The following is a 23,446-nucleotide window of genomic DNA, read 5'->3' on the forward strand; positions in this document are numbered from 1 at the left end:
TTCTTCTTCTCCTTTTCCTCTTTCCTAAAACCCAAATGACATTTGGGGTTTTTTTTTGTTTGTTTTTGTTTTTGTTTTTGGACAGAAAGGGGAAGTGGCCCTGAAACGGTATATATTGTGAGCAAACATGCCTTGGTTTAAATTTCAATTTCTGCCACTTCCTTGGACCGTCACTTAATTTACCTGGGCCCAATATCCTTCTTTGTAAAATGGCAGTGATATCAGTTCATGTGAGGGCTGCTGTGAGCTCGAGAACCACCATGTGCAAGGAGTCTGGTGCAGTGCGACACTCAGTTGATAGTAGCTATTACTTTTACTATTAATAAGTCACTTATTCTGATATTGATAACAGCAATAGAGAATAAAAATACTGTTGTGGTGAATTTAATGTCTGAGTGTGTGTGAATTTCAGTCAGAATGTCTTGGGCTTAAATTTCAGCTTCTTTATCTTTCAGTGGAAGTAATGGTAGTTGTTCCCTCACCGGATGGTTGTAAATGTAGCGCGGGGCCAGTGGGGAGCACCCCCTGCCTGAGTTATCAGTAATATTATTATTACAGTGTTAAGGCAGTTAGAAAATGACTTGGTGATTCCTTGGGTCGTTGCACATATGAGCTTGAAGTATAGGTGACTATAAATAATTCATACTATGTTATAATTACATTGAGGACACTACGAATAATTTAAAGTGTAAACAGAATTGCTAGATTTCATGTGCAACTCAACAGTTGATGTCATCATGCAGAGTTTCAGGAATATAGAAATAGCAGCAGCCCCATGGGCCATCCTCCCTAGACTTACGGAAGAAAGGTGGTCAGTGTACGATCAGTTAATTCTGGCCTCTCTGTTCACCTGTGATAATTGTTTGTTTCAGCAATAGTAACAATGTTTCTGTTTGTATCCTCCAAGAGCCGAATGACAGATTTTGTACACAGATTGGAAAGATGCTGTATCTATTACTTCTTCATGTTGTAGGATATTTACTATTATTGTTTGATTTGGTGAAACATTTTCTCTTGGAGCTATGGCCTGTTCCCTCCTTTTTATTTAATATACCTAAGAAATTTTTTTTATAATAAATTACAAACTGATACCTGTTTGGAAAAGAATGGTCTAGTATATTTATCTCTTTAAGGAGATTACAAAATGATTTTTGCTTTCTGTCTTCTCAGTACGTGTTAATGTTGTGTAGTGAAAATGTGTTTTGTTTACTTTATCACTAAAGAAATCACAGTAATTCTGGGCATGGAGTGTAGTGTTGTTGAAAAACAGTTTTGACAGCTAGTAAGAGCGTTTCAAAGATGTAAGCTTGGCTACATTTCATTACAACCATCATACTGAGATATTTTCCAGTAGAAAGGAGGAGATTAAGTGTCTCTGAGCCAGAGTAGAAAGCTACAGAGAATGACTAAATTTCATCTGATTTGATTCAGGGAAGAGGAGGAGAGAGAAGAGAGTTTCCTTAGTCTCTGGAACTTGGAAATTGAGAATTCCTGGGCTCCTATTCTAACCCTTGATACTCATTTGAACTCCTCATTAATTTTCTTGTTGATATGGTGACTCAGAGAAATAAATAAATAAATAGTCTCTTAAATGTTAAGAATGTGAATGTCTTATTTGAAAGATACCGCATCTCTTAGAAAGGAAGTGGATTAAGTAAGGTATAGGGGCATGGCTATTGGGATTCCCTTCATGGAAATGCCAAGAAGTAATTTTTTCCAGGATCCTGATATTCAAATGTGATCTGCTAAGGAAGAGCTCCCTTTTCCCCTCTCTCTTACCCATATGGACTCTTGGATTCCTGTTTTATAGCTGTGAATGTGGTGAATAAAGCACTTTGTTATTTTCTGGCAAACATGATCCTCTTGTAACCTACCTGTGCCAGCCGTGGAGTCAACCATTTCTTCAGGGGACCCTGGTTCCTTTTAGTGGAGAATAGGATTTAGAAGCCACAGTCTGGGTGCTAGGTATTAGTATGGTGTCATTGCCTTTAGATTTGAGTTGTCTAATATCATAGACACCAGCTGCTCATGGCAATTCAAATGTAAAATCAAATAAAAATTAATATTTCAGTTTTTCTGTTACACTGGCCATATTTCAAACTCAGCAGCCACATGTGGCTAGCTGCTACTATATTGGACAGCCCAGACATAGAATATTTCTACTATCACAGAAAGTTCTTTTGAACAGCACTCTTTCTAGACCCTTTCAGGGGAAACAGCTAGGAAATCATCAGTTATTGTTAATACTCCCAATTCTAATCCAATTCCACAGAGTTCTTCCTCCCCCTCCCCCATTCCATATTTGCATCTCCCTTCTTCCCAGCAACACATTTATTTATTGTTCATTCCTATAGTTCACATAAAATAGTTTCAGAATTGCTGTGCCCATACCAATTAGAAAAATAAACCTAGTAAGAGTTAAAGATTTGTTGGCAGTTCTTTTTTTGTTCTGTGCTGAGGGTAAACCAAAATACTTACAACTTGGTAGTCCATTACATACCCTCCCACTCCCCCCAGTATTGAGTTAACTAAAATATATAGTTGGACTCACTCATTTCTGTTTGCATTCACCTGTAGATTTTTTTCCACCCTTGTTGATTTCATTTTATTTTTCGACATGTATACCATTAACATACTTCTAAAAGTCAAAGCTATATTAAAAAGTATTTGAAAGCGTGAGGAGCGTCACTCTGTGCGTCTCCTTCCTTCCTTTTGCTCCTTCTGTAGGGTGTTAACCTTTTTGTGTTTCTTTTGCTAAAGTAAGCAGATAGGTGAATGGTTTCTCAATTTCCCTTCCTTCTCTTACATATAAGGAAACACTTCATGCTCGTTTGAACTCTGGTATTTTCATTCAACCATATCCCGCGGAGGTGTTTTCTTGCCACTTCTGCATCCTTATTTCCAGCCGCATAGCATTCCACTGCCTGCATGTGCCGGAATTCATGTAACCAGTCCCCTCTCTTTTGGGTATTTAGGTAATTTTCAACGTTTTACAATACTGATAATGCTTCAGTAGATAATCTTGTGCATTTAAAAAAAAATTTTTTTTAATGTTGATTTATTTTTGAGAGAGAGGCAGAGTGTGAGTGGGGGAGGGGCAGAGAGAGAGAGACGGAGACACAGAATCCAAAGCAGGCTCCAGGCTCTGAGCTGTCAGCACAGAGCTGGATGCAGGGCTTGAACTAACAAGCCCTGAGATCATGACCTGAGCTAAAGTCGAATGCTTAACCCACTGAGCCACCCAGGCGCCCCATGATAATCTTGTGCATTTCTAATAGCTTGTGTATCAGTATAGTAAAAATTCTTGAAGGCACACAATTGATGCATTATAACAGCAGGCTAAACTCATATTGGTTTTGAGACTTGTTTTGGGCTGCTTGACCGATAACTTCTGTGCTGAAGAGTACAGTCTAAGATGATTTTTGGATATGAAGCAGTTTTCATCTGTGTGTGTGTGTATGAAAGTATGTGGTAGGGTTCGTGTGTGTTGAAGGTTTGCTGTTGAACTGTTCAGTCAGTCACCTGTGAGAGGAAGGGAACATTTATTGAGTGCTTACTGTATACTTATCCTCTGCTAGACACTTTAACTATATTATCTCACTTAACTCTCGTAATAAATGTGACTCTTTAAGGTGTGTGCATGTGTATAAGAGCTCTGTTACTTACAGAAGCAGAAACTGAGGCTCTGAGAAGATCGTGTGTTCAAAGTAGTGGAGGTGGGATTAACCCTGTTGTGTGTGACACAAAACCAAAGATCCTTTGATTATGCCATAGCTGTTTCTTACCTGAGACAGGGTTACATGCATCTTAAAAGATGGACATCGTATATTTATGACACTTCACCAGTCCAATGTCCAGTATATGGTAGGTACTAAATAATTTCTGTGTTGAATTGAATTAGACCCACTTTCAAGAGACTGCTCTCTGAGCTCATGTTCCAACTGGGGCAGGCATCCTCTTTTGATCAATGCTCCACAGTTGCAAAGTAGTTGCCCCTGGCCTCAGATGGGCCAAAACCCATAAGCTCATGCTGGGATCAAAGCCATGGTCACTAGCCCTGTGCTCTAACCAGCTGAGTTTGCCACAGACCAAGTTAGCAATCCACACTGAGGAAGGGCTAGTGAAAGAAAACAGTGCCTCTCCTCAGGGGTGGCGCTCCTTTGAAATACTGTCCTGGTGTGAAATGTGTCCATTGTTGTTGTCTTTGCTTCTGTGACCACTCTTCTGAAGTTTTTTCTCAAGCCTAATGTAGCCAATTCTGCTTTATCCTTGATTGCGGATCCAGTCTCTGGGCTCCTCTGTTTTCCTCTGCTTCTCCTTTTTCTCTCTTTTCTCCTCGTGCCTAGCTTTCTCCTCCCCTCCACTCCATATTCTTATTCCCTCCCCCACCACCCCATGGCCCAAGTTAGTTCACTCTTCCCTCCATAAGCATGAATAGAAAAGAGGGAAAAACTGACAAACTCAAAACCAGTACTTCTGTCAGCTTGAGAAAAAGTTGGAGGCAGCGTTTGATATCAAGTGCTGGTCATAGAATAGAAACCCAGTAAAAAAAAACAACAACAAAAAACAAAACACCTTATTGATTACTAGCTCAAATGGGTTTTGGGGTTTTCCTGTGGACTTTGTTTACTTTTGTGCAATGGAGTTGATTGTGTAAATGGTACCTCAAATGTTCTGGAGTATTTATAGTTTGTGATGTCTGTGCATAAAATGCTTGGCAACGTAATCACACTGTTTCTTGTATCTCCTGAGTATGTTTAGTGCCTTTAGTTACTGTAGTACCTTTAGGATACATATGGATACACTCTACCAAGAGACTATTCCCCAAACTTCATGAAAGTAAAGGAAGCAATTCCTCATTTCATATTAACTCTAGACCCAGAGGAAATGGGAGAGTTAGGGTTATTTTAGTACCTTGACCCAACTGACAACTGGGACTTTGTAAGGTAAACTGGGACTTTGTAAGGTAAAATAATACATATTTATAGACAGCATGTTACAGATGTGTGTGAGTCTTCATAAGCCTTCCAGAGAGGCAAACTTTATCACTGAGCATGGAGAGAGGTCAGCATTGCCAGCGTCCAGAGAATCAGGAGAGCCTTTGCATCAGGGCTTATTAATAACAGTGACTGTTGACTCTTTATTGTGTATCGAGAGCACTGTGCTGAGTGCTTCATGGGCATAATCTCATCCCATCCTCACAGCCCTGTGATGTGGATACTATGATTATCACCACTTACAGATGGTAAAAATGAGGCCCAGAGAGGTTCTGTAACTTGGTCAAGGTTGCACGGCTAGCTAGTAGGTCACAGGGACAGGAATCAAAACCCAGGCTGTCTGATCCTAAAGCCAGTGCTCTAAGTGAGCAGGTTACATTTATATTAATAGCTTGGTTATCCAGCCTCTATGAATCATTTGTCAAAGGACCCTAAAGCCTTATAGTTTTGAACGATCTTCTATTTAAGCACTCTCAAAACACAACTGATAATGCTTTGGGGATGAGAGGTGGAGACATTGCTTCAGCAGGAACCAGGTACCTAAGGTGATGAAGGGCTGTCAGCCCTTAAAACTTCCACGAGGCAAAGCCTCCCAAGCAGTGCTTGCCCCGTCAGAGATGCTGAGCTGCCACTTAGCTTCTGTTGAAGAGGCTGGAAACGGTGTGTCTGTGCAGGTGAGGACCCCTGCAAGAAGAAACAAGCGGGTTGGTTGGTTTATGCCCAGGAAAGTGCTTTTTAAATTGTTTTAATTCTTATTTAAAATTTCTAACCCAATTTTAACTTAGTGGCGCACAGGCCAATAGTAACCTTAGTCTAACAGATTCACACTGGAGCAGTTTAAAATTGGCTTTAAGTCTACAGAGACACATCCTCCCCCCACCCCCCCCACCCCTGCTCCAGATTTCATAAATCAGAGGCTCTTGAAATAGAATCCCTCAAACTACGTACCCTCTTTTCTCCCACATCCTTCTTGGCGTCATTCAAACTTGGGACATTTTAGCCTTGAAATTCTGTATTTTTCTGTACATCTACACACAGTATTTTGGTATTCCCAAAAGTGTTCTGAGGGATTCAGGAGGCTGTTTTATAGCCTTATTTTAGTTATCCTAAATAACTAACTTAGAAACTGAGATAATGTTAAACAAGATTTTTTTTAAAAAAACTCTCCTCTCACGTGCAGCAAATATGTGTATTTACTTTAAAAAAAATAAATGAGGGAGCCTGGGTCTAATAAATGTTTCACATTAGGGAAGTATAATCTGAGAACTGTTTAGTGTGAGACTGTGCCCCTAACACCATAGCCAGAGCTGTGGGTCAGCCTTAACAGGGATGGAAACGAAGCTGGGTTTTTTTATGGCCGCTCCTGCTCCCGTGTGGCGTTAAAGGCGCATCTGTGAGTTCCATGCAAGTGTTTTGCTAATGAAGTGTGGTACCTTTAAATAAAGGTCACAGGCCTGACCTGTGTTGTGTGGGTTGCTTGTTTGTCAGGCTAGAGGCATTTTCTCATTTTCACAGTTCAGCTGAAAACAAAGACCTCCTTATCCGAGCAGGGAGCTGTGCTTTTGAGAGCTGACATCAGCCTTTTCCCAGCAGGCATCACTTCTGCCTTAAGAGTCTTTGCAGAGAGCTGGAAAGGGAGATACCCATCCTGCTACTGGTGTTCTTCTGCCAAATAACACACAGAGTAAAGAAATGCCAGGAGTGCCAAGAAGCAAAGAAGTAGAGAAAACAGGGCTATCATCGTTTGCCTTCTGGTCTGCTATGGGGACCTCTGTGGTGCTTGCTTATCTTTGTCACAAAGAATGTAAAAGTGGGAATAGAACCTTGAGAAGGAAGGACTTTTTTCCTAGAGAGGAATTAAAGAACATTAGGGATATATCAGAAAACTTCCGTTAGGATGAGTAAAGTCACTTTTTAAAGTGGCACATTAAAATAGAAAAAAGGACTTTTTATTTACAGAGGAAGTCAGAGGCATTTGTTCAGAAGTTGAGGAAAGAAAACAACACAGGATTTGGCTGTTTCTCCCTCCCACTCTGATTCTCTGTGCTCCAAAGCTCTTTTTGGAGTGCCATTGTCTTGAAGATGCTTCTGCCGTGGGAACACAATGGCAGCTATTTTTATACATAGAGGATTAATCTTGATGTTGCTTTATGACCACACAAACCTCTTATTGCCATACAAAGCCAGTTTGTCCAAGTATATGAAGTGCTGTCATTTGAGTAGATTTGACCAAGGACCAGAAAGAAGAAAGCTAAGAAACATGGTCTGTGTGTGAGTGCTGATGGTTCTTTTATTTTCCTCTAGGATCTTGCTTATAAACCCACCATTTGCCTGTGCTATATGTAGCTCACACATAGTGAGGTCATTTACAAGCCCAGCATTCTGTGTCTGGTGTCGTTTTTATTTGATAAGTGCCACCACTTGGTCTCTATCTTCTTTGCTAAATCTCTGCATAAAGCATCCCTCTTCCTCCTTCCCTCTCCATTTTGAAAATTCTTCACAAATTGTCTCCAAAGCATAATTAGAGAACTTGATGTTGCAGTAGTGTTCTGAATCTGGCAGTAGCTGGAAACCTTGCCAAACAAGGGATCTGAAGTCTGGATCCAAGCCTTCATGGCCCCAAGAGAGGCAACATGTACTGCAGAAAAGAAGGAAACAAATTTCACCAGCATACTCTCCTCAAAATTATCCTACCTCTTGCCTTCCCTTCCTTGAAGAGATCTAAAAAATGCAGCTAATGCGTCCACATAGAAACCAGCTCCAGAAACTGGCTGAAGGTCGAGTGGAAGAAACAAACCAACTCTTAACTAGGTTGGGTCACTTGAGAAGCAAGTCTGAGAACTGAAACCTCTTTGCCTCCCTAAATTTGTCTCTGTCATTGAGCCCATCAAGGAGTGGTTGTGGGGTTTTCTAACACATCAGGAGTGATTTCCTGCACGTGACTGCTGAAGTAACACTCCTTAGGGAATCAAGGCACCATTGCCCATAGATGGTCTCAGAATGCTCTTGCCTCCAGATGCTCTAAGGAAAAAGGTGTTCCCTGGCATAAGTTTGGGAAGTACTTAACCCAGTCTTCTGGGTCTGGTCGTGCATGGTAGCACATTTCAGGCTTTGAGAAGTCCGATGTACAGAAACATCGTTTAGCCCAGGGTTAATCACGTGTGACTGGCCATGGATTCTTTATCCCTTTCTAATGAGACCTATTAGGAATATTCCAGGGAACCTACTTGCCTAACAAAAAGAACATTTTATTTGGTTTCAAAATTCCATTATGAACTTTCAGACTCTCAAAGGTCTGGTGCTGTACTGTTGTGCCAACTGTTGCAATGAAATGACTATGTAACTCCTGGATTTGGGACTGTTGGCTGCCATCTTTCCTGCCTGGGGCTCTCTGGGAAGTTCCGTGAGTCCAGAGAAGTTGAGCAAAGCCCGAGGTCCTCCCTCCCTTGAACTTATGTCCCTCATCTTCCATCCCTAGTTCTCTCCTCCCCTTGGGGCTGTTTCTAGGGAGCAGATCATCTCTACTTCCATATCCACTTCCCAGTCCAGTGCCTTGATCTCTGCTAGCAGTTTTAATGAGACTTCTCTCCCTCATTCACTGGGGACCCACTCATTGCCAGATCTAGAAGGAAACCTGCAATTCCTTATCTTATTGGACTTCCTCTTCCTTGTAAGTCTCTTTTCCCTTGGTTCCCATGGCCCTTTCTTGCTTTCTTTGGTTCCCCTCCTACTTCTGTGCCCACTCCACCAAGGATCTTTCAAAGACTAGGCATTATTGCCATTCTGCAGGGCTGCTTCCTTCTTACTGTGCAGATCCTTCTGAAGAAGTCACATGCCAACAACTCAGGGCTTGAATTACCTACCTCTCCAGGTAGAGGCTTCCCAAATCTTTATGTCTCGCTGAGTCCTACCCTTCACCCCCACCAGAGCCACCTGCCTCCTGGATACTGTGTGTACTCCTCAGGTCAACGATGCTTGGCTGGAATTGATTTTAGTAGCTCCTTTCTTCGACACGTCTGTCCCCTGTCTTCATGATGGAACGGCTGTCTTTCCACTTGGCTTGGAAGTCGCCTCCTCTCTGATGTCGAACCCACTGGTGCACAGCCTGCTGCATCAGTCTACTGATTGTCTAACTGTTGTCCATGTCAGTACTGGCCTGGGCCATAGTTTAGAACCCCATTTCCATGACAGTGCTCTCTTTACTGGTCTTGCCACTTCGGAAGGTTTCTGAAGTCTTACTCTCTTCTTGGAATCTTCCATGACTCCCAGTCAGCTCCAGAAAACACTGAACAGACGTCTGCATTTGGGGGCTTCTGCCCGTGTGCTCCTGCCTTGCTGAGGTGAGCCCATGTGCCTTCTTCACTCCTTCCTGGTACACTTTCCTTGCCTCCCTCTCTTGGCAAATGATGGTTCATTTTGCTTTGCGATGAATATCTCTTTGTATAAAATGATAACATTTTGCTGTGATGGTGTGTCCATCTGTCTGCTCCACTTCCCAGACTGCAGGGCCCTCCAGGGAGGGAGCGGAGTCTTACTCCTGTCGGTTCCACTAACACCCAGCACAATGTCCACTTGCTAGGTGCTAAATAAGTGAATGAAGAACAAGTCACTATGAGAGCACTGTCAAAACTTCCCTTTGGGGAAGATTTTAAGAATTGCTTTCAAATATGTAATAAACTCTGAGTGGTACCACTTACTCTGTTTCCATGTTTTCCTTGTAGGCTCAATGTTTTAGTTCAGGGAACATTCTGGAACAGAGGGGACCCCACCATCACTACCTCCACTGCCTTCCTTTCCCCTACCCCTTGTTTCCCCAAGACAGGAAAGTGCAAATCCCGAGGACCTGGGCCGTTGCAGTTTACAGTCTGAATCACTAGTCCTGCTTGTGATGCTTGTTTTGGATCAAATGATCTTTTCCTGATGTTGACTCTGAGTTAATAAGCCTTCAGAGTTTATTGTGTGAATGAAATGTGGTTCCCCCCGCCCCCAACTCCTCTATTTATATTTCTTCTTACGCTTTGTGTTCTGACTCCCGTGTGCACATAAGGTATGTGGGAATGAGAAGTTCACTTCAGCTTGGGTGCACTTCGCAGTTCAGAGGGATGGCCAGACATTTCTTCCGGGTGGAAATCAATCCAAAGAGTAGATCTGTTCTTACTAGAACAGCAAACAAATCTCTGCCTAAGTGTTTACTACTTTTGGTGTTGTTTCCAGTCTACCTAAAAAGTTCTCAAAGCGGAAGTGTTTATTTGGCTACTCTAAAAGATTCATTGTGTTTATTTCAGTTGTGTGTGATAGCTTCGGGCTTGCATCACTAGCAGCCCCATTTCCCTGTGTGTTGGGTTTGAATGATCCTGCATCATTTTGTGTTAGGCTTTTAGCTTTAGAGCAAGTTATATCCACCGATGGAAACAGCTTTCTCTAGGAGCTGTGAATCGTAGATAAAGTTTGGGAATGGAGATCTTGCTGAAAGGGGCTGATGGCTGCATAGTGCCCTAGTCGGCACGTATTCCTGAGAGCCTATTTGAAGGATGAGACAAAGTTTATTCGTGGGCGGTAGCTCTGACTTCTTTTTGGCAAGATAAAATCCAAGTTCTTCAGGGTGACTTTCAAGGATTATGGTGATCTGTCCCAAACTCCCTTTTCCCACTTCTCAGTAGAGGGCCTTCTTGGACTATGGATCATTGAAATACTCCTTAACCGTGGTTAAATTTTAAAATAATGTATAGGCAAGCTACACAGAAGGTGGGAAGCAGCTCGTGGGCCATTTGGATTATCCAACCTGCCTCATGACTTTCCTTTTGAGGTGGTATTTGAAGCCAACATTTTCTTTGCCCATGGCATCTTAATGTGTATGGCATCTCTCCATCACACAGCTTCCTTCCCATATCCCTGTGTCAGCTCTTCTGTAAGACCATTCAAGGGTCCCCAACATCCCACTTCACCTGTACTTGGTTAGATCATTCTAGACATACCATTCAAAGTTGGCGATCATCTGACCTGGCAATCTTCTTTCCCTTCACCGTATCCCACCCCAATTTTTTATTTTGGAAAGAGTTCAGATCTCTAGAAACATTGAACAACTAGTTAAATGAGCACCTTCACTAGATTCACCAGTTGTTAATATTTTGCCAAATTTGCTTTCTCTTTTATATGTGTTTTAACAATGATGTGATCCAATTTACTAATATATTCACATTGACTAATGTCCTTTATAGTTGTGTTCTCTTTAATTCGGGATTCAATTACAAAGTACACTTTGCATTTAATCTAGAATAGATTTTCCCATTTTTGCAGGGTGGGTGGGTGGTGATTGGTGTTTTGGTGGCTAAGGGAAAGGGGGACCTGGACCGGGACAAGTGTCATTGCCTCATGAGGTCTCCCTCGGGATACCAGTTGGACCTCTGGCAGGGAGATGGTTTGTCTGGGAGCCCTGGGAGGGATGCCATTGTACATGATAAATAAAGGCGGTATTAGGATATGTGTGTGGTTGTTACGTGGTGGGAAGTGCAAGTTCAGAAACCGGGGAGGAGGGAAAGGGACAGAAGTCATGGTGAAGGAGGCAGCAAGGGGTCTGGAACACAAGATGGATGAGTACATGGAACAAATTAAAATTTTCATGCCTGGGGGAGCCTGAGTGGCTCAGTTGGTTAAGTGTCTGATTCTTGATCTTGGCTCAGGTCTTGATCCCAGGTCTTGAGTTTGGACCTTGCACTGGGCCCTGCACTGGGTGTGAAACGTACTTAAAAAAAAAAATTCCATGCCTGCTTTCTAAGTTAGCTTAAATCACCTTTTTCATAGATTTTTATTACTGCCCAAAAGGTTCATTTCAATTTCTAGCCCATAATTCCAACAGTTTTACTTAAAAGAAAAAAAATTCTAGTACCTTCACTTAATTCATGGCAAAGATAGAGCATTCTCTGTTCCTTTGTCCCTCAAATCTACAGAACTCCAGCAAAACCACATATATTGCTTCCTGTGTGATCTTACTGACAATTTCTTACTGACAAGTAATTCATTTGAAGCTCAGGTGAAATCTCTTGACTGAAAACTGGTGCCGTGTGTGTGTGTGTGTGTGTGTGTGTGTGTGTGTGTGTGTGTAGGTGTCTTCCAATTTTCAGCAGCATGTATGGTATCTAATAAAAACAGTCCGGAATTCTTAAGACTTGATGGCAGTAATTGCTCACTGGTGCTGTGATGGGATGTGGGTGTCTGTGTAGGACCTGGAAAGGTGACTGTGGCGTTACCCTGGTGACTGAGCGGTGAGACCTGGAACTGTTGGCAGTGGTGCCTCCCAGCCAAGCGTCTTGCCCGGTGCTGAGCTCCAGGCAGCAGCTGCCGTGGCTCACAGGAGCTCCATGCTCCTTCCCCCTCCTGTTGCCGAGGTCCTGGGACTGCCTCCTTTTTTTCCTTTTCCAGGATTGGTTGTTTAACTCTTCTTTCATTTCCAAGAAATGTAGCACAGTATCCTTCCAGTAAATTCCCCTTCAACTAGCTAGCCTTGTTTTATGTTGCTTATAACCCAAAGAACTTGTTAGCAAATGCAGATCCTTGGGTTGTTTACAGTGTTTTACTGTTATTTGTGCAACTTGTGGGATGATGTGTGTATATACATCTTTGTTCATATGCCATATTTCCCATTTTTCTTGAGATGGAATTTCAGGGTCAGAGGGCACCCATTTCTACTTTGGCTGGTTTATTTTGCCAGCTTGGTCTCTACCAGGTTCACTGATACACATTCCCACTAGTCACTGTGTGCATGTCCTGTCTCCCTGCATCATCACACAGGTGACTGTTACCATGTATTTAATTTTTGCAAGGTTCATAGGGGAATCATTGTGGTAATTTGCCCTTTTCCCCCCTCTCTGCTGTTAGGGAACTTGAATGATCTTTTCATATGCTTATTGGCCATTTGGATTTCTTTTGTGACTGTATCTTTGTCCTTTTTTTTTTTTTTTTTCTCCATTAGGGCATTCATCTTCTTTCTCTTCATGTGTTAGCACTTTTCACGTAAAGGATCCTTCATCAGATGTGTTAGGAAAATAATTTCCTAATTTGTCGTTTGCTTTTCAACATTAATGTGTTTTTGAAATAGAGATGTTTAAAATTTGGAAGTGGTTGAATCAATCTTTTCTTTAATGGAAAAGGCTTCTAGAGTGTTCTGGAAGGGACTGCAGTGTGTTGGTTAGTACCTTGTAACACATATATCTGTGCTGTTTTGATGGTAGGATCATTGTGTCTGCTAAATACATGTTAGCTGTGAACTGGAGAGAAGCGTATCGTTTGTGTATTACTTCACTAGTTCATTTTACCCAGCATTTCCCAAGTGCCTACTTTGTGGGTGGCATGGGGGATGTGTGTGTGTGCAGGGAAGGAGTCAGCCCTGGCTAGGGGAGGGGACCTAGCTGTGCCTGAAGAAGTGCCGGGTGGTGGTGTGAGGGCAGGGGCACCGCCTGCCTTTTCCTGACTTGTCTGCTTTCTCCCTCCCTTGCCCCTCAAGGACATCTTTCACCGTCATTCAGCACTGTGAATGGCCAGAGTGCTTTCGGTATTTGTTTTAATAGCCTCTTGTTGGGTACCATAAGTAAGCTCTGAAATCAGAAGTTTAAATTCTGTTTTTATTTAACCATTTTACCAGATGTTTCCTGTGGTTTGACAGATGTACCATTTACTCGAAAGTTACACTCCTGAGATTTTGAATGTTATGGACACTGTTGCTATGGACAATGATTCTGTCAGGGCAGTATTTGGAAGACAACTTTCGAATCATTTTTGAGTTGAAGATGTGTGTTTACCCAGAACAGAAATGCCGGTCTTCATAATCCGCTTTTCCTTTCTCTGTTAGCATCCTGATCTCCGGTTTATGAAAGACTGTAAGCTATTAATTAGAGTTTGTTCCAATAAACACTGTTGTGCCTCAGTGGGGATTACTTTCTGAAAGCAGCCGGACTCCGGTACCTCCAGGTTTTGTTTGCAAAACTCACCTGGGTCAAAACGAACTCAGATGGTGGGCAGGAGATGATTCAAAGTGGGTTGAAAATCTGGCTTGATGCCCCTGTTGGTGGGCCCCTTGACGCTGGGGTACTGTCGATGGAGACGGCTGCAGACATGGTAGTTTTTTGCACCCACTGAATGCCCGTGAAGAGAAAAGCAAGTACTGCTGGGGTACCTTTGCCTCCCCCCCTGCCCACAGTCAGCGTTTCTCTGCAGCCCGAGTCCTAACAGAAAAGAGCCTCTGATCCAGGATTCTGCTGGTGGGAGGAAAGCAGAAGGAAGTTGCTTCCTACGAAACACAAGTGAGACCGAGTTGTGGCTGCAGCGCAGGAAAAATGGGGATTTCTGACATTCCTTCACTGAGGGCCCAGATGCAAGGGGTGCCATGGAGGTGCATGCATGGTGCCGTCAGGGCTGGCTCCCTTCTCCAGCAACCTTCCTCTCCTGTGTTTTGTTTAGCCTTATTTAGAGTTATATAAAAGCCTTATGCTATGGAAGATGGAGAAACAAAGAAAGAGGAAATCGCATGCTATAATTCTGACAGCACATCTATTTGCGCTCGAAATGGAACTGTAACGATGCATGTAACGTTTTGGCAAGACCCCCTCTGTAAATAAACCCTCCCAGGAGTTACTAACCTATCCCAGGACCCACAGGAAACTTTTCCTTGCAGTGTGGGGGCAGGCAGGCCCCTTACCTTGCAACTCTCCTCCTAGACGGGGACTCTTATTCTGACAGGCGATCTGCCTACCCACTTTTGTGCCTGGGCCTGCTTGCCAAGTTTGTGAGGCCCAAGGCTTTCTTGTGGGAGGACGCGGGGCTGTCTTCATGCTCTTTGGCAATGATTAAAGTGAGGTTAGTACCAAAAACCCTTTCATTTTATTCCCTTATCCTTGCTTTTTCAAACCAGATGGCAACCCTGTATTTTCAGCTGTAATTAATTTAAACTATGAGGCAGCGAGTCCTGGGAGAGGTAGAGTTGACTGTGCTCAGAAGGGACAGCAGTGATTTTCCTGCTCAGCCCTCTCCCCTCACCAGATGGCACCTCGTCCCAATCAGAGCCGTGTCCCCGGTGCTGCTTCTGAGAGGACCTGGCAGGAGAGAGAGGGCTGTTAATGGGGCTGCTGGGCTGGCCACCGGTGACTCGTGTGAGCTGTAAGGGTTAATGCACACTAGTAATTGTTGCCTTAATGGATTGGAAGTAACCAGGTTCCAGGTGATGGCTGACGTGTTATTGCCAGGCCCGGCTATCATGTGACTGCCTCCAGACAATGGTGCATAGTTTGAGTGGCTGCTGATTCATGGAGTACAGGGTGCTTTTTCTTCCTATTCCCTTCAGCTGCCAGGTTGGCCTCCAAAAGGGGGTATGTTTTAGGTTTAACATTTATTCTTAAAGAAAATTACAAGGGAAATAAAAGCCCTTGGCCACAATTGCAGTCTGGAGGTTTTGACCTCAGCTATTTGACCACTTCCCTCCGTGGAAATTCTCCTTGTGTCCCCTGTCTGTAAGTTGTTCTAGATGCAAGGTCAATTAGTGACCAAGAGATCCTTCACATTTAATAGAAAGTGAGCGCTTTGGTTTCATCTCTCAGTAACCCGTCAAATAACTCCACAGAGCGGCCTCCTACCCCCCTACCCTCTTCTCGCCTCCTTGCTCTGAACTGACCACCTGAGAGCTGGGTGTCCAGGCGCTCCCACCTGCCCACACAGGTAGGCACAGCGGGGTTTTCGTTTCATCGTTTGAGAAACACATTTTCAGGGCAGTTGCCGAGGAATTGCAGACTGAAGAAGATTTGTTAACGATAATATATGTGCAAAACACTGTGTAAAACTGTATGCTAATGTTATACAAGTGGTAGTTATTACTATTATTAACATTAGCCATCCTTGGATGACCTGAACTAATTTTTAAAGGCCCACAGTGAGAAATGAGAACCACGAGTATGTAGCTTGTGAGTCTCCCAGAATGCTCACTGGTGATTACAGCATCATTGACTGCGGTCCGTGTGTGTGCCTGAGTTTGCTGACTTTGGTGAGCTGGGTGATGGATGTTCTTTGTTTATTTAATTTTTATGTCAAATATTTACATTATTCATGAGTATTTCTCTCATGGGCCACTTGGGCTGTGTTTACCAAGACTTGCGTTTTTGTTGTTGTTGTGAGCCAAGACCCATCGTTTTGGAAACCTTTTATTTTTCTCTAGTAGAGAGGGACAGACATGTAGATGATTTGTCAAGGCTTGTAAGGACGAACAGTTTCACATAGAATAACCATATGGTCCGGCAAGTCTGCTTACTGGCATGTGCCCCAAGGAAGTGAAAGCAGGGACTCAAACCAGTTTTTGCACATCTTTGTTCATAGCACTATTATTCACATTATTCACCCCCAAGAAGGGGGCGAACAACCCAAACGTCCATCACTGGATGAATAGATACACAAAATATGTGTGCACACAATGGAGTGTTTATTCAGCCTTGAAAAGAGAACACAACTCTGATACACGCTGTAACGTGGATGAACCTTGAAGACCTTCTGCCAAGTGAAGTGTACCAGTCACAAAAGATGAAATCGTATGCAATTCCGTTTATGCTTGGAGGGTGGCTGTCCGGTGAAGGGGGAGGGGAGAATGGGGAGTTCGTGTTTCATGGGGACAGAGTTTCATTTTGGGAAGATGAACCTTCTGGAGATGGTGGTGATGGCTGCACAGCAGTGTGAATATTTAAGGCCACTCAGTGGTGTCCTTAAAAATGACTAAAATGGCAAATTTTTTGTGTATTTTACCACAGTTAAAAAAAAAAAAATATATATATATATATATATCTTCAGTTCACTTGAATAGACAATAATGAATCTATCATGTGTTCCATACTCCGTTGAGATGAGTGGTGTGTAGGGAGGAGGTAAGTGGTTTGGAGGACAGCAGAAGACCTGCCCCCGAGGATTTGATATTTGGTGCCTAATAATAGAGAATCACAGTGTGAGGACTCTGGGGGTGGTGATTTTAATTTAAAGGGCAGGTAGGATTAACCATCACCATTTGGTTTTGAACTCCTCAAGAAAAGGAGACGGGTGTGTCACTGGGGTATTGGGGGACAGACTCTAGAGGTTCTCCAAAGGGTCTGGAATCATCGACTCAAGATTTTGGGGAAAATGCCATCTCAGTGTTGAACAGAATCATCAAGTTCCCTGAGGTTCCTTTGCCCATTTCTTTTCCGGGTTTCAGGTTTCGGATACGGACGTGATTTTTAATAGCCCAGGGGATGGCTCTTAGACGTTAGTCACGTAAAACAAAGCTAAGCAGACACTTAGAGATAGTTCTGAATTTTATGAAGTTTGCAAATGAGAATATTTGTAAAGCATTGCAACTTTAGGGATGCCTCATGGCTCAGTTGGTTAAGCATCTGACTCTTGCTTCAAGTTCAGATCATGATCTCACGGTTTGTGAATTTGAGTCCCATATCAGGCTCTGTGCTGACAACTCAGAGCCTGCTTGGGATCTCTCTCCCCTCTCTTTCTCTGCCCCTTCCCCACTCATTCTCTCTCTCAAAATAAATAAATAAAACTTAAAAAAAAAATAAATGCAACTTTATAACTCATACAAAAATGAGATAGGCCATCTCTGTTGTTTTTTTCAGATCCCTTGGGAACTTTGCTTTAAGAATAGAGATTGATGAGTGATTTCCCTATCAATTGTTAGTATATAATAGCCTTTCCAAGCATATGAGGGTCCTCAAAACAATCTTTAATTCATATCTCGTTCCTATCTTGTAATGTTTAAAAAAAAAAAGGCCAATTTTTTCTCTAGTCTTTGAAAGATGGGGTTCCGACCGGACTGCCTGGATGCCCAGAGGGAATTAATGGACTAAATGCCTAGCATTAATGTACTCCATAATTTGCTCTCAGAAGGTCTTTGAGGTTCTTTATTACTATTTTAAAGAATATTGGGTAGAACCCTCATTATATTTTATTAGATGAATATTTAATCAGTTTATATATACAATACTTAAATTTTCAAACTTTTTAGTACAGTTACATATAGTAATTTAACTCAGTAATTTTGCCCACAAAGTTTCTGATGTCAGTCAGTCAAGGTAGGTGGGTGGTTTCGAGAGAAAAATTGACTTTCTAATTTTTGTTTAGTGTTGAATAAATGCACCAAATTAGAGGTTATCCTCTAATATCAAGAAGTCACGAGATCACTGGGAGCTGGTGGCCACCGGCGTTGAGTGTGGGAAGGCGGCCTGCGGGTGTGCGTAGGGAAGAGGGAGTAGTGGCAAAGCCTATGGTGCGGCAAGGGCGTTGGCCAGTCTGTCTCCGATGTGCAGCACATGTGATGTGAATGTGGAGTAACCCATTTGTAATTCTTGCCAAGGTTCGGTCACAAATATAGCTGAATTTAAAGGGAAAAAAATAGTGGGAGGAATTCAGATGACCACACACCTCCTATGTGACATGGGTCCTGGAGTGACTGTTGGCATCTTGGGTAATGCTGTTAAAAGTGTAGTTCCAGGTGACTGAGGCTGTTGAAATAATTCTGATTTTGAGCATTCTGTTAACCTTAGTTTTTATTAGACCTCATGTGCTGATGTTTGGTTCAGAAATAGGCTACCATACATTGAAAGGGATGCTCTTTTCCTGCATGCCCTGTGTTAGATCACATCTGGAGTATTAGGTTTAGTTCTGGGCACCACACTCAAAGATGAATGTTAATTTGTAAGGCAGGTGGAGGTGGGTGTCAAGATGGTAAGGGGGTCCGGTACAATTTGCAGCAGTTTTTTGCTGAAGAGAAATCTGGGCATGGCAGGGCTGACGGCAGTTTCCAGGGCTTGGAAGAGGAAAGAGGCTCCATTGAATTTTTCCAATGGTTTTCCAGAGGTTCAAACCTTTGACCCAAGAATTGAACTGGAAAGCAGATTTCATTCATTAGGACGAAGAACCTTTCATTGAAGCTCTTCAGTCATTGAGTGAATTGCCTGAAGAGAAAGTAAGTGCTCATCCCCGGAAGTGTTTAAGAAGTAGCCACCCTCCAGTTAGGGAATGAATGAGTCACTGGGGTGAAAGGCACAGCATAGGGAATATAGTCAGTGGTACTGTCAGAGGGTTGCATGGGGACAGATGGTAGCTACACTCGTGGTGAGGACAGCGTATGTATAGAAGTATTGGATCACTGTTGTCTACCTGAAACTAATGTAACATTGTGCATCGACTACACTTTAACTTAAAAAAAAGGAGTGGTATGGCTATCTTCAGGAGGCCATGGTTGCTCATTCTGTCCTTTGTTTACAGCCATCTTACCATGAAGCTCTCTTCCTTTGGGTAGGACAATGCACCCAAATCTTTTTGTGAGACAGCTTTATAATATAGTCCAGTGATTTGCTGCAAAATGCAGAGTAAAAACTAAGAGTGAGCCTTCAGAAGAAATTGAATGGAATTACGAAAGGTGGCTTGGTACCAACCTGGAAGAACGGAAGCAGAAATGATGATGGAAGGTGTTTTCAGACCACTTTTTTCTATGGGGTTTGCGGTGGCTGGAGTTGGCTCTCCTGTCACCAGCTTCATGAGCTCCTCTGACTTGTTCAGACCAGTTTGGGCTGGTTTTTCCCTAAGAGTTCATGTGCCCTTTGGTTGGTTGCTCCAGAAGTTCGTTACTGTGTGCCAGGCACTGTTCTGCATACGGGTGATGGACTCTTGGGAACAGCGCACCGTGCACGAAAGTCACTCTGCCTAGTTTGCTTCACTCCAGCTGTGTGCGGAGGGACATTTCTTCTCTCTGGGTCTCAGGTCTGTGGACAGCTAAGAAGTGGGGTGCTTCCGCCCTCCTCCTCCCTGAGGAGGGGAGTGTAAAGCAGCGGGTCCCACACTCTACTTTTCTAGTATAAGTAAGGTGTTGTCTGTGGAGTTTAGAATCAGACTGGGGGGTGGGGGTGGGGGATGGGACACAGCAGGGAGAGCTGAGCATCTGGGTTGACCCCAGTTAAGCCGGGGCTGGCACCGGACAGTCTCGGTGGGCAGATCCCTTTGCCCCCGCTTTCTCCTATCCTTGTCCCAGCTGTCGCAAGCATTCCCTAAATTAGGACAGTGGAGCAAAACGTCACCATATTGATGCCTCTGTTGTTGTGAAGGGAGGTAGATGGTCTTTTCTAGGCTTTGGTCTGCCTCAGACATTACAGCTTAGTTACAGAAGAGGAGACATAATGTTTTCCATCCTGTCTCTGGTACAAGGGCTCCCATTAATACCAAAAATACGATAGTGGGTGTATTTTTTAAAATACCCTTCACTGAGAGAATACATAACGACAAAGCTACTACCAATTTAGTAGCAGTAGGAATTTTAAATTAATTTAAATTTTATTTATCTCAGCTACATCTCCATCCACTTGAAAGCTCTTGAGTGTACACGTGTGGGACACGTGATCCGTTCAGGGGTAAGCAGCGCACACAGATCCCGGTCCCAGCAGTGCTAAGTCCCCGGGGCCCTGGCTCGCAGGTGGAGGCCCACTGTCTTGGTGGCAGTTGTGACCAACATGGGGGGAGGGAGGAGATGCTTTAAAGTCATGTTCTCGGGGTTTTTACCTCTTTTCTCAGACGTTAGTTTTTCCTCTGATCTCAGCTAATGATGGAAAACATGTGTAGACAGTTCCAGTCAAAGAAAACCAGTACCTTATTTACATAGGGTTGAGCTGTTTGGAAATGTGGCTGGAGTCTCTCCGCTATCTGTGAGGGCTCTGCCCTGCCCGCTAACATTTCTGAGAGTCTTGCCTCCCGTGGGTGACAGGTCTGGAAAGCTCTTCCTTTGTGCAGCAGGTCGGGTGTCTGCATGCTGGAGCCGTGCACGGGGTGGGTGGGGTGCCGTGGTGCATCCTGCACTCACTCAGGGCCTGTGTACTCTTACTTTACACATTGTTCTAGCAAACCCACTTAGTGGCTTCCTGGCCCAGCACAAGGAGAAGGGAGAGAGAGGCGCTCCCCGCGGTGGCAGGCACACTTGAGGAGGAAACCGGCACACGGCTTCCAGGAAAGGAAAGAAGTGAGTTCTAGGATGTTTCAGACAGGTTTCTAACTAAAATGTTTTTCTTGCTTTATTAAGAAATTATTAAAAAATGTTTTCTTGCTTATGACTTACATTTCGGTTTTATGTAGAAGCTTTACCTAAGTGGCTGTGATGGGTAAGTGCAACTGCATGGCTCCAGGTGACCTCAGTCAGGCTTCCTGGGTGCCCTGGAGTCCCTCGTGCAGATCTGCATAGTAACTGTGCTTGAGGAAAAGAGAGACCCCCTTTCCCCCGGAGATCCTTCTAGTCCCCTGCAGAAAGAAGGGCAGGAGTTCACAAAATGCTCACTAGGGCTGACCTGCTGGAGGAACAAGAGGGATGTCTGAGGATCTCGAAGGCTCAAGAATATATGGAGATGTTGTTATGCTGATTTAGTGCCTCCCCTTTTTGAGAAGGCTTTGATTGGAAACCCTTGACTCCTTTATACAGAGAGAGTCCACATCAGTGGTCTCAGAAATGTCACTTAGATACGTAGTTGTTCTTACACTGTCTGTTGCTTGTGATTCCCCTACACGCCAACACTAGAGAAATGTGCTATTTCTGAAACCCTTGCAGGCAGTTTCAGCAGAAGAGGCAAGGTTGGCCTCATCTGAGTCCCTGCCCCACCTCCTACCAGCTCTTCCACCTCTGAACGCCAGTTCCCTCCATGCTCCAAGGGAACAGCGGGGGATGACCCAGAGGGCAGGCACAAGCAGTGAATGCAAGCGGGGGACAGTGTACAGCTGGCCCATGGGCTCGAGGGTTTGGTTATCGATGGGCCCATTGGTGTAGGAATGATGGAAAGATCTGGTGGGTCGTCCATGCCTTCATCTGTCCAAAATGTTACTGAGCCACAAGGTTTTGGATTATAATTTGGCTGATGAGCTTCTTCCCTTGTTTGTGGGGGCAGATGGGGTTGCCTTTTCCTGGCTTCCTCAATTGCTCTTGGAGGTGAAGTCAGGGGGCAGCTTCTTATTGGCAGGTCTGGCCTCACACACACAGTCTCGGCTTGTGCTGTCATTTCTTGGTGCTCATTAAATATGCCTCATGACAGGCTTGCATGACAAGGTCCAATGGATCTTATGAACCTATTTGAAAATGAAGATATAAAACATTCGTGGTGTGTGTGTGTGTGTGTGTGTGTGTGTATCATAGATGAAGCAGAAGAAACCATGCCTGTGGAGAATATCTAAAGATGCATAAAGTAATGGCAGGGAAAGGCTGTGGAAGTTGTATTTGTTTCCTAAGAACGCCCTGACAAAGCACCACAAAGTAGGGGGCTTAAACAGCAGAATCGTGTTGTCTCACAGTTCTGGACAGAGGCTACAAAGTCTAAGATCAAGGTGTCAGCAAGGTTGGTTCCTTCTTGAGAGCTGTGACTATGAACCTGCTCTTGCCTCTCTCCTTGCTTCTGGTGGCCTCCAGCGTTCCTTGGCTTGTAGATGGCATTCTCCGTGTATCTTCACGTTGTTTCCCCCCCTTATGGGTTTATCACTTGGTTCAAATTACCCCCTGTGTATAAGGACTCCAGTCGTGTTGGATTAGGGCCCGCTCTCATGACCTCATCTTAACTAGATTATCTGCAAAGACTCTTTCCAAGTGACATCACATTTACAGGTCCTGGAGGTTAGGACTTGAGCATCTTTTGGGGGAAGCACAATTCAACCTGTAACAAATTAAAAGCCAAGAAGGTAGAATGACCAATACGTATATGAAAATAGGCTCACCTGCGCTGGCAACTAGAGAAATGCAAGTTAAAACAGCCAGGAGGACTGACTCTGCACCGCGAGAATGACAGAGATCCGCAGACTGCCAAAGCTGGATGCCACAGAGGATGCACATTGGTAGGGACGGTGATGTCCAGCTGGCAGAGGCAGGTACAGACAGAGTGGATGGCCACATCGTAAAGGGTTTTGGCAACATCTGTGTGAGCACTGCAACCCAGCAGTGTACTTTAGATATCTGCCTGAGAGACCCCCGCACCCAGGCACAAAGGGACGTGCAGAGATGGAAACACCATGGGGTTATTTATAATGAGGGAAAACCAGGGATGGTCCAGATGCCTGTCAGTAGAGAAATGGATAAATACATTATGGTGTGTTCCTATGAAGGAGTACCACACAGCAGGTAAATTACTAGATCCCTAGGTTGGAACGTGGGGAGAGCCCCAAAGCCACGTGAGGGAGGAAAGCATGACTGCAAAGCAGTATGTACAGTGTGATTGATACCATGATGTAAATTTAAAACGTGCTAATGGGGCGCCCAGGGGGCTCAGTCGGTTGAGTGTTCGACTCTTGATTTCAGCTCAGGTCGTGATCTCATTGTTTGTGAGTTTGAGCCGCTCATCGGGCACAGAGCCTGCTTGGGATTCTTTTCTTTTTTCTTTTCTTTTCTTTTCTTTTCTTTTCTTTTCTTTTCTTTTCTT

The 23,446-nt window shown here is 43.8% G+C and overlaps 1 protein-coding gene across 6 annotated transcripts in view; it reads left to right on the plus strand.

The window, feature by feature from the left end:
• Positions 1-23,446, plus strand: part of VGLL4 (vestigial like family member 4) — a 168,878-nt gene that overhangs the window by 128,951 nt on the left and 16,481 nt on the right. The window contains exon 1 of one of the 6 annotated variants that reach the window (XM_040491964.1): positions 14,782-14,846. The exons of the other annotated variants lie outside the window; for them this stretch is intronic. Within the exon in view, the coding sequence (XP_040347898.1) occupies positions 14,833-14,846 (14 nt within the window). The 5' untranslated portion in view covers positions 14,782-14,832. Of the gene's footprint in view, positions 1-14,781; positions 14,847-23,446 lie in introns of those variants that run through there. 6 annotated transcript variants of the gene reach the window in all.

The sequence above is a fragment of the Herpailurus yagouaroundi genome, unplaced genomic scaffold (assembly GCF_014898765.1).
Source record: "Herpailurus yagouaroundi ecotype Mexico unplaced genomic scaffold, PumYag 183, whole genome shotgun sequence".
NCBI classification, from domain to species: Eukaryota; Metazoa; Chordata; class Mammalia; order Carnivora; family Felidae; genus Herpailurus; species Herpailurus yagouaroundi.